Here is an 11,929-nt window from a genome sequence, read left to right as displayed (position 1 = left end):
AAATTTCATGCAAAAATAATGGATTTCTTTTTTACTACACCTAATATATGACTACAATATATAATTATCGCTTACATATCGTGTATAATGTTTAATATTTAAAATACATGAGATTTTTTAAATGAATTAATAAAATAAAAATCTCTTTTTTTTCTCTTCTTTGATGGTCTGCTAAGGAAAAATTGACTCCATTAAAATACATTCAAATATTTCAACTAATGTCAAATTAAACAAATACGTGATTGTATCACTTACATATCACACTAGCATGTACAAAAATATTTGATATTTAAAAAACATGAGGTTTATTAAATTAATAATCAAATAAAAATCTCTTCTTTGATAATCGGTTAATAGGAAAAATTAACTTCATTAAAAAATATATCCAAGTATTCCAATATGCTTTATGAAAATTCTTTTCATACATTTGAAAATGTATAGAGATTAAAAAGACATTTTTCTAGAGTTATCGACCTACCTTCGCACCGATCTGGTTGCCGCATTGTCCAGCCTGTAGATGCACGATTTCCCTCATCCTGCTTTTCTTTCAAAAAAAACGATACGCTATGAAAGGAAACAGCTGATTTCGTCTCCTGGACTTGTCGAAACGCCTTTATCCTGCCGTGGGTCGATCCGTGGAATCCGTGCGTGCGCGTTCGACGTGTCGAAACGAAGTGCGGTGTGTATGCGGCCGAGTGCAACCGAACCGAGGAATGCAGCTAGTCGTCGCGAGTCGAGTCTGAGAATGAACAACGAGCGGTACTCGTGACGAGGGAAACGTTCGTGTCGGCGTTCTGAGTTCCACTCTTCCGAGACGAAGCTACACTCGACGATGAGATTGAGCCTCGAAGGAGCGGGGAGGAATTCGTCGTTGTGACGGAGAAAAAAGGGGAGAAAGAAAAGAGAAAGAACGGACGTATCCGTAGCGCGAAAAGGAGGGATAAACGAGGGGGGGAGGGGGGTTGTGCTTCTTACATCGCGAAGGGGTACATCCCCCCGAAAAGGGACGCGTGCGAACAAATCTGTAGCCCTCGAATACCATTTCCAGTTCGGTTTGTCTCTTCTCGCCGAATGCATTTCGCAGTTCTTCTGATCATTCAAGCGAATAGTCGTTTTTCTTTTTATTGGCAGCGTTTATTCTTCAGCGTTTTCAAACTGCGAAATTAAGTCTTCGAATAATAATGCGGTATTAATCACCATTGCAAATTAATTCCCGGAAGCTGCAGGCTAATTATGACTTGCGTGCAAAATATTGTTCAATGCGTCACGACGCGCGACGGTACGATTATTTTTTATATCGGATTACCTTGAGCTCATTCACCGGAACCGTAACAGGAGGACTCTTTTTTTTTTGGAAAGTACTTCCTCCTAGTTGAATGCAGGCGAAGGTATCACGTTTAACGGAAGCGTTTCGGTCACATGAATTCTAGGGCAATACACATGCGGGTTTGTTAGTATCTATAATTATCACGCATGCAAACGTCAAGATGTAATAAATAAAATATAAGATTAGCGTAGTTTAATTATATTAATTTTACAGTTTAATCACTTAATCGGACCTCTTTAGATAATTATGTGTACAGCTAGCTAAATTAAAATCATTCAATTGTTAGCATACATTAATTTCAATTATTTCGCAACTTAAAACATTTTTTTACATGCGTCTTGTTGTAAATTTCGTGCATTTTCTACAAATATAATACAATAATTAATAGAATTATTTAAATGGAAATTTGTAAATAATAACATTTGACATTCTTTCACATGAGACAGTCTGATGAGAAAGAATGCGTACTTAAATCGTAATGGCTAATCATTTCAAATTACAACATATAATTGACTGTAACGCACAGAACGGATCCATTTTCTCTGCCGCGTATCGCAAGTTTTAAAGCAGGATGTCGCTCTTAAAAAGATTCTAAAAGTACACGGACGGAGCAAAATGTTGGGGATTTTATCTCGTTGAGTCACTCTTTAAAGCGGCCCTCTCCACTTTCCACCGTCCTCGTCGAAGACGGTGATAATCGAGAGAGTCGTCGCGTTCCATCTCCAGCTGCGTGCCGAGCTCCTTCGCGATCTTTCCCCGACGTTCGTGAGACGCCTCCGTCTATTATTGTAACGTCTGTCCCCAGCTCCCGTTAACATCCACGTCGTCGCGACGACGTACATGATTATTCGTGTGATATTCAGAAGAGAGAAAAAAGCGAAGCAATTGCAATGGCTTTTATTAAACAATAAATGAATCTTGCGACTAGATTATTATATTTTGCACGTAAACGCAATAATCTGCTCCTACGTGAATACACAATGGCTGCGTTCCAGCAGAAAAAGCAACTTTAATATAATTGGCCTCGGATTTACATAAAGCAATTATATTAAAGAATTTTACAACAGTTGCAAAATTGCATTTTCTGATAAATGTAATCAATGTAAATTACATAGATTATAATATGTTTCACATGTCATTTATGTAAATAATCTATAGATTATCGAAGATAGATTTATTATTCTTTATTGTTATTTATTTAGATTCTTTATCGTTGCACTGAACTACATTAAACTTCTGTTCTCACTTATATATGTTTTATTTATTAATATTAAAGTCAAATATATTAACAATAACCATACAATCTAATTACTTTTTTTTATATTGTATTATCCAATTTAAAACACATATTTTACATTACTTGTATTGTCTACGTAAAAAGATTCGTGTAATTTAATGTAAACAACACATAAATATTCCATATAAACATAATCTTGAAATATGTGGCATAATCCAATTTACGGCCGATTCTCTATCACATTACAAATTAGGAACTAATCTACAATGTGCTCTTTGCTTTCTATTTCTCTTTATATTTATTTTTTTCCTTTTTATCTTCTATCTTGTTTCTTTGTTTTTTGTCGCCTGAGACAAAAGATAAATTTCAAAAGAGACAAATATGTGACAAAAAAATACTTTCGATAAAAGGGTCACGAAGAAAGAAAAAGATGTATAAAAAAGCAAAAAAACAAAAAACGAAGAATATATAGATTGGTCTTAAAACTAAATAAACTGCGAGACAATCTTTACATTTGCGCGTACACGTGCATTAGTTTCCGATATTTTTAAGAGATCACTTTTTTAAAGGATGACTTTTTAAGGAATACTTCAAAGATTAAGAGGATCGAAGATTAAACCTGCATTTATCTAAAATATTTCTATTTAGAAGTTTCCTTGATGGAACAATTTTTTACAAACAACATTTCTAGATGAAATTTAATTAACTTTCGAGAAAAGAGCATGCAAGAGTCGGTATTTGGTACAGTAGAGACAGGAAATGATGCTTACCTCTCATTTCTTAATGAGCTAGGCACGTACGAAGCGTACTTCGTCATTGCGTGCGACGCCTGGCGATGGATCGAATTTGTAAGACGAGACGATCAACATACAGCGAGACATGCGATGAGTCACGTTGTCTTCATTAAAGTCGATGTCTGCGTTTTATCAAACGACTAAAATCAAATTCGATAACCTTTTCATATAAAATTTGGTGAAATTTATGAGAATTCTAGTGGAGATAACCGAAGTTCTAATTGATACAATATTTCTGGTAAAATCTACTAGAATTCGCATTTTTACCAGAATAATTATATTCTAGTTATCCAGAAAATTCTAGTTATCCAGAAAATTCTGATTCATTCTTTTTGTACTAGAATTACTATTTAATTCGATCAGTCCATTTATCTCTGCATATATCAATTATAATAACATAGCAAAATCTGGCTAGCTAATTCAAGAATAATTCTAAGACATTTCATTATAAAAATCCTGGTTTTTCCAAAATGTATTTATCGATTAATTTTCATTATTTAAGTAATTTTTATCGCATAATATTGTGCTTTGTATTCAAATTAGGACACTTTGTGTGACGAATAAATTAAAACGCTAACAATATTATTTATAAATGCTTTATAAATAATATTAAACCGTCATATCAATAATATTATACCGTCAGGATAAACGATTTTTCTATTTTAGACATTAAATTAAAAAAATTTTCTATTAACAACTTATTTCATCTTTAAGGAAAGACTTATATACTCAAATACAATTTTTTAAATTATTTCTTTCTTTAATTATCTGATTTTTTTAGAAAGAATAAATTCCAGGGTAGCCCTGAAATTTCAGGGATTTTCTAGAAATTTTCCATAATACATTAAATTTTATAGTATAATTCTAGAATCTAAGGATATTCAAGAACTGCTGAACATCATGAATATATTCTGATATAATATATTCTGATATGAATATATTTTAATAAAATTTATTTTAAAACATTATAAGAAATATAATAAGATAGTATAATATTATAAGAAATATAATAATGTTAGAAATAATAAAAGGATCAAAAACGCGCAAAAGATTGAAATATACAAATAAAATAATTTATTTAATAAATAATGTATTGAAAAAATTTAGAATTATATTATAGATAATGAGAAAAACAAAAATATAAAATAATATATAATTTTAATTCATATTAAGCAATTATTTATATAAATATATATCTATGTTTTATTAAAATATAATTATAAATTTTAAGTTCTCCTTTGGACGTTGTTGCAGAGCGCAAGTGAAAAATCACGAGACAATCATAAAATGAACTGATCGTAAAATGATGGGATTAATTTGAAGGAACCGAAGATCGTGGGAGAATGTCACGCAGGCTACGGAGGCGGTGGTCAATTGTGCAAAATTAAAGGAACGAGATAAGGCAGGCAATAATCTTAGTAGGGGTGATAGGGGGCGCAACCGGAAGTGCAGGGTCGCAACGCGGTCGCGGTTATTTCCGACTTGAGCACAGCTTGAGTCGAGTTTCTCGCATGCCGACCGACCGTCGCGGAGGAAAATTTAACAATGTGTTTCAACTTCCCGTGCATTCGGTCCGTGAAACACGTATCAATCTCAGCATGAGGCCGAAACGCGCTGATTCCGTCGGCTTAACTGTATCTCTATTAATCCGTTAGCTCTACACGAGCTAAAGCGATGTACTCGACACATTCTTTCATTACCGCAGTATGAATGCAAATTTAAGCATTTTGCGTTCTGTAAAATAAAATTATTAGAATATTTCACGATTGCTAAAAGTGGCACATAATTTATTGAACTTTGTGAAGTATAAGATATGCATATATTTTACACAAATTAATTTTACAAGTCATAATTAAATCGTTATTTCCTGACAATGATCATTGTTCAGAGAGCAATAAAATATATAAATTACTAACTCTTCTTTTGTATCCTCAAAAATAATTATCGCATCTTAAAATTAACAAACAGTAAATAAGTACGAGCATCTAATAATCTGTAACTTCTGTCGGTAAAACGTGATCGTACTTTCCACTTGCTGATAATTAAGTAATTACGCAGTTTAAATTATATGTAATGTTTAAAAATTATAAAATCATGTCGCTTAATTGATAAAAATATAGATGTCTCTAGGATACAAAGATAAATTAGCAAGGGCTATGGTATATAAAAGAAACTGAAGAGAGTACTGGCGTCGTTTATAGTCTGTAATATCGACGAAACATGTATTTTCTATTTTCTTCTTTTTTTTCCTTTATGCAAAATAAAAATCCTTTTTTAGAATAGAAGAATGCAAAAAGCTGTAGGAAATTATAAACATCGCTTTCTGCACTTGTATGAAAAATCAAAAAATATAAATTAATTTCCTGTTACTATGTAGATTATACTTTATTATACTTCATATAATAAAAACAATTCTAAATGTACATCTAAATAAAAAATAGTTTCCCCCATTTGAATAATGCATAAAAGAATATGAGACCTTCAAATTATGATTTTGAAGCTTACAAGAGAAGCAAATGGAAGCCCGTCAATTTTTCAATATTTTATTTAATGTTTTATTATTTGATGTGCATGTTTTAAAACAAATGCCAATTCTGTGCCATTTTTAATGATAGAAAATACACAATTTTGTGAACAAACAATTTAATAAATGTTGAGTCAAACTCAAATATTACATCTTATTTTCGTCAACCTAAATTTTAAGTCTTTCTTATAATTACAACGCTTGTATATTTATTTAAAACTGAATTTTTTTGTAATAGTATATTATTTCGTAAATTATTTAACTTTTATATATTAGATTAACTGAATATCTAATCAATACTCTCAACGTATATTTCATGAATTTTTATTCACATCTATTTAATCATAGTATAAAACTGCGTATGTATGACAACAGACGAATATAAATATATACGAAGTCTCCGAAAATACAAAACTCAATATACTAGGATCTTAATAATCAGGGATTATTGCGAGTGACGACAGATTCATATGATAATAATTTATTCAAATATGTAGCGTCCGCTCAGAGCGGTAGTACAGTGGATGATGGTAGGGGCGCGCGAAAATTAGTAATCGAGAAAGTAATGAATCTTGTAGAATGATACATTTAAAAATAAAGAATCATTCTTCGAATTATCACACTAAGTGCGATATCGACGGGGAGCAACAAAAAGCGCGCGCGCGCTCCGCAAAAGATCGAAACAAAAGTCCATAAAAAAGATACAAAAGGAGAGATAACGAGTTAAGAAGCATGGGTGAAGGGTGTATTGCGTTATCGCTCGGTCGAGAAAGAGATAGAGAGAGAGAGAGAGAGAGAGAATAGGTAGAGGGCGATAGAATGTCGCTTCCGCCGCGAAATATTTTATTTTAATTTTCGTCGACTTCGGCTTCCTGCTCCTCGTCGAATTCTGCGTCTTCGTCTGCGGTAGCTTCCTGGTACTGCTGGTACTCGGACACCAAGTCGTTCATGTTAGATTCGGCTTCAGTGAACTCCATCTCATCCATACCCTCGCCAGTATACCAGTGAAGGAAAGCCTTCCTCCTGAACATAGCAGTGAACTGTTCGGAGATGCGCTTGAACAGTTCCTGGATGGCGGTGGAATTGCCAATGAACGTGGCGGACATCTTAAGACCGCGCGGCGGAATATCGCACACAGCGGTCTTTACATTGTTCGGTATCCATTCGACGAAGTACGAGCTATTCTTGTTCTGAATGTTGAGCATCTGCTCGTCGACCTCCTTCATCGACATTCTACCGCGGAAGATGGCAGCGACTGTGAGGTACCTGCCGTGCCTGGGATCGCACGCCGCCATCATATTCTTGGCATCAAACATTTGTTGGGTGAGTTCCGGTACAGAGAGAGCTCTGTATTGTTGACTACCGCGAGATGTGAGAGGTGCAAATCCGGGCATGAAGAAGTGAAGACGAGGGAAGGGCACCATGTTTACGGCAAGTTTCCTAAGATCGGCATTTAATTGACCGGGGAACCTCAGACAGGTCGTAACACCGGACATCGTGAGGGAGACGAGATGATTTAGGTCACCATACGTTGGTGTAGATAGTTTCAGGGTGCGGAAGCAAATATCGTAAAGGGCCTCGTTGTCGATACAGTAAGTCTCATCGGTGTTCTCGACAAGTTGATGTACAGAAAGAGTGGCGTTATACGGCTCGACGACTGTGTCGGACACCTTGGGCGACGGCACAACGGAATACGTGTTCATGATTCTGTCGGGGTATTCCTCACGAATTTTGGAAATAAGCAGGGTACCCATACCGGAGCCGGTACCACCGCCCAAAGAGTGCGTAAGCTGGAATCCCTGCAAGCAGTCGCAGCTCTCGGCCTCTTTTCTTACAACATCGAGGACAGAATCCACCAACTCGGCGCCTTCGGTGTAATGACCTTTGGCCCAGTTATTACCAGCGCCGCTCTGACCGAATACAAAGTTGTCCGGTCTGAAGATCTGGCCAAATGGTCCCGAACGTACGGAATCCATAGTGCCGGGTTCCAGATCGACGAGGATGGCACGCGGTACGTATTTACCGCCAGACGCCTCATTGTAATAGACGTTAATTCTTTCCAACTGGAGATCAGAGTCACCGTGGTAGGTGCCAGTCGGGTCAATGCCATGCTCGTCACTTATGATTTCCCAAAACTGTAACACACAAAAATCACCTCGTAAGAATATTTCCATTAAAAAAGGAGTTTTATATCTTAATATATTAAGTTTTATTTTAATAAATTATATATTAAATTATTAAAAAGATTATCATGAGAAGGAAATAAGAATGAGTTGCGTATTTTAAGCAAGTGTTGTCTATACCGGAACGAATCGGCTGCCACAAAAATTAGATACGCCTTTTGAATCACGCATCATCCACGCGTAGGAAGGAAGTTTCGCCCACGGGCTTTCTCCCCGCAATTATTCTCGTATCCGTTTTCCAGTCTTTCATTGTACTGAGCGCAAACGGAGCTGACGTTCAACGACCTCGCGCGTGGCGAATAGCTCGCGTGTAATTAATCATAATATCCCAAGGCTTCTACGAATTGAATTACGTTTCTCTTTTTTTCCCCTTTTGCATGTTTTCAGTGCAAGCCTACTTCTCGATGGAGTAACCGAATCGCCCGAGCGATAATCGAGACTAATTATCGTAAGCGCGGTTACGCTCCTGTCTCGGAGCGACCAGTCGATCGGCCTATCGAAGCGCATCGCAATGTAACGAGTACAACGATGCTTCAGCGATGGACCGTTGCCACGTAATCTCCCGGAAGCGCTTGTTTCACTATGGTAATCATAATCGGTGCTCCAAACTAAAATGTCAAATCGCTCTAAACTTTCAATTTAGCAAAGATATAGCATAATTTTCAAATTGTATACTTATGCACCCATTATATGAGCAATAGCATGAATAGATCGCGAAAAAATTTGCTGAGAAGTATCATAATTTAATGCAGGTACACATAATTAATATTAAGTATCATAATTTAATGCAGGTACACATAATTAATATTAATGAATCAAATTAATTTCTGATTAACCTGTATACAAAAAAGATAGTTTGAACGATCTCCCCCTCTTCCATAAGTCAGAATATGACTGGGTGTGTCTGATGTAATCTTATTTGCAAACAAAAGGGGAAGTTAAATAAAATCTGCGGTCCATGCTGCATCTCTATTCCATCTTAGAAACGCGGTTCAAAGACCCACGGCGTACTATTTCTGGAGATCAACGTGCAAGAGATGCGTGTGTATTTTCAAGTACAAAGGCATGCAAGTAGGTAGAACAGTTAAGTGGACGTAATTAATCGTCCTCAATCATCTTATCGTGAGTCCAGAATATCGCGCGACTTTACGTCAGAGTGTGGCAAGGTACCAAATTATACGTTACTCGGCAAATTATTAGTTTCCTGACATTTCACAACTAAGACGTTTCACTGCGGAAATCCGCTGTCTTCAATTTGTTCGTGGTACCAATTTTATGGTAAATTCGCAAAACAAAAACGATTCCATCTGCCACTGACCATGTACTTGTAACTATCCATTAATTATGAAATGAAAACCATAATTAAAAAAATATCTTGTCAGAATTATGCTTGAAAACAAAACCAATTTAGTTTCTATTTCATATTTCCTCAGTAACTACTTAAAAAGTTATTAAAAAGTTATATACAGTCAATAATTACAAGCAGATAAAATCGAAGGTAAATAAAAATACTACAGATAATTTTATCTGCACAATGTTGCAATTTTCACCAAGTCAAATGTTGTTTTGATGGAATCGTTTTCCGTTGGTAAAAAGCTCCATCATTGAATAATCTCTGATGAAATGAAGTCCATATACAACCTACTTGAAAGTCATTAAGCAAAAACCTGATCCGCCTACCGTTCAATACATACATCCCACATGAAGATGATGGGTGCATTAAGCAGTGACCATATATGATCATCGTTCGAAAGCTAAGATCACCCAACCCTATCTGTCCCCACCCTACCATCTCCACCTTCTTGTCCAGCCTGGTCGCAATGTACATATTACAGTCAGATATGAGTCATCAATGTCACCGCTATATATAGAGATGATTGTAGAACGACAGTACGATCAGCAATGATCGCCCGGTTATGCACCGCAATGATATGTTTGTCCATTTATGTTTTCAATTTGTTCCATTTTTCTCGAATCAATTCTCGCGCTTAGAACTCATAATCTTCGCATCACCGACAACTGGCGACAGACGTAGGCTATCATTGCTAAACCGGAAACAGCGTAAAAGATCGTACCGTTATTCTAAATGCATACATGCCACGCGCACGATGCTGCATTACGGATTGCATAACCACCGAGCGGATACGTGATGCAGCAATTGGTCCACGAGCGATCCCGAGGGTCTCACTGACTTTAATGAATTGTCGCTTACGGTAGATGGATGAGAGATGTAGAAGAGGAAGAATTAATTCGACAACAGCTGTCTATTTAGACTGTATAGGAATGTGATATGTACACCGAACAATTTTGCTAAAATATCTCAAAATTTAACTAAAAATTTGAAATAAATTCTATTGGATTACAAAAATAATTATGTAAGAAATTCAAGCATGATGAATAATGCTGTAAAAAATTATGTTCTAATTTGAGAGTCCTACTATAATTAGCCCTTATAAATTTGATAAGCCAACAAAATTATTTTTAGATCTAAATTTTAAGGTATTTCAACATAAACGTTCTTATATACATCGAAGTGTTAATTCAATAAATATATACACTATAATACACTATAATAGATTGACTAGTAAGTATATATTATGAAAGTTAATATTTCGACTATAATATGTATGTGTATATGTATATATATATATATATATATATATATATATATATATAGTCATAAAGTGTATTTTAGTAAATGTATACACTGATTACAGCAGACTTATATATAGTTACAACTATATATAATATTAACTACATAATCGAAATTAAAAAATGCTAAAAATAAAACAAGATCTTTAGAGAAGACTAATTATCTGTTCTAATAACTACTGTTTTTTGCAAACACTCAGCAAGTTTAAGGTTGGAAAATGTTATTTTGATTTCAAATATTATATCGATAAACGCCTTAAAATGCGATAAGGTAATCTGATTAATAAGAAATAAATAATATTAGAGAGAGTACTCCTATTTCTCGTTATGAACTGATTCTATCAGTTGGTCTTAACGGCACGAAATACGTGTATTATAGGAATATATTATACTACACTGAATAATAAAAACTTTGAAATAAACAGAGAAAACGAATTCCATCATGGATCCTAATTCATTTAATTTACGCGAATTGTTATGCGCATGTGGAAATATACTAATAATTAGAATTGATTACGCATCTCGTTTAAATGTAGATTTGGAGTATATTTTCTTTGTAATTAAGGTAATATAAAAATTATTAAATGAGAACATAAAACTAGCTCGCACTGACTAATACGTAACTTACTCATAAATACTTTATAATGAACCATCTCTCTCTTATAACATTAATAATAAAAAATATTACTAATATATATATATATATAATATATAATAATATATAATAATATATATGTTAATAATAAATATTAATAATAAATATTACTAATATATATTAATAATAAAAGATGTTACTAATATATATTTTAAAGTAGCAATATTAAACATTTTACATTCCATCTTACAGAATACTATACTGATAGATTGATTATCTTTCATAGAAGATATCAATTGGCGATTGGAGATATTATTAACGACTTCAATTATATTTATTTCACCATAAAATTTATTTCAATATTCTAAAATGTGAAAAAATTGAATCATAAAATAGTAATCGTCATTGAGTCGCGACAGTAGACAAAATCCAGCCTTGCGACCCGACACGATCGATACACCTGGCTATATCCAGAGAGAAAGAGAGAGAGAGAGAGAGAGAGAGAGAGAGAGAGAGAGAGGAGGCGGTCGTTGTCGGTCGAAGAGAGACGGTAACGGTACGGACGGACGAGGAGAAGAAGGNGAGAGATATCGTCGTTTCGTTTTCTTTAGGTTAGG

The 11,929-nt window shown here is 34.6% G+C and overlaps 2 protein-coding genes across 2 annotated transcripts in view; both read right to left on the bottom strand.

Moving 5' to 3' along the window:
• Positions 1-535, bottom strand: part of LOC105625972 (tubulin beta chain-like) — an 8,322-nt gene extending 7,787 nt beyond the window's left edge. The window contains exon 1 of the mRNA XM_012207280.1: positions 479-535. Coding sequence (XP_012062670.1) covers positions 479-535 — 57 coding nt within the window. The remainder of the gene's footprint in view (positions 1-478) is intronic.
• Positions 536-6,350: 5,815 nt separating this feature from the next.
• LOC105625969 (tubulin beta-1 chain) overlaps positions 6,351-11,929 on the bottom strand; it is a 10,726-nt gene continuing 5,147 nt past the window's right edge. The window contains exon 2 of the mRNA XM_012207276.1: positions 6,351-8,017. Coding sequence (XP_012062666.1) covers positions 6,731-8,017 — 1,287 coding nt within the window. The 3' untranslated portion in view covers positions 6,351-6,730. The remainder of the gene's footprint in view (positions 8,018-11,929) is intronic.

This window comes from Atta cephalotes (genome assembly GCF_000143395.1).
Source record: "Atta cephalotes unplaced genomic scaffold scaffold00004, whole genome shotgun sequence".
Lineage (NCBI taxonomy): Eukaryota > Metazoa > Arthropoda > Insecta > Hymenoptera > Formicidae > Atta > Atta cephalotes.
This window is presented reverse-complemented; position numbering and strand designations above follow the sequence as displayed.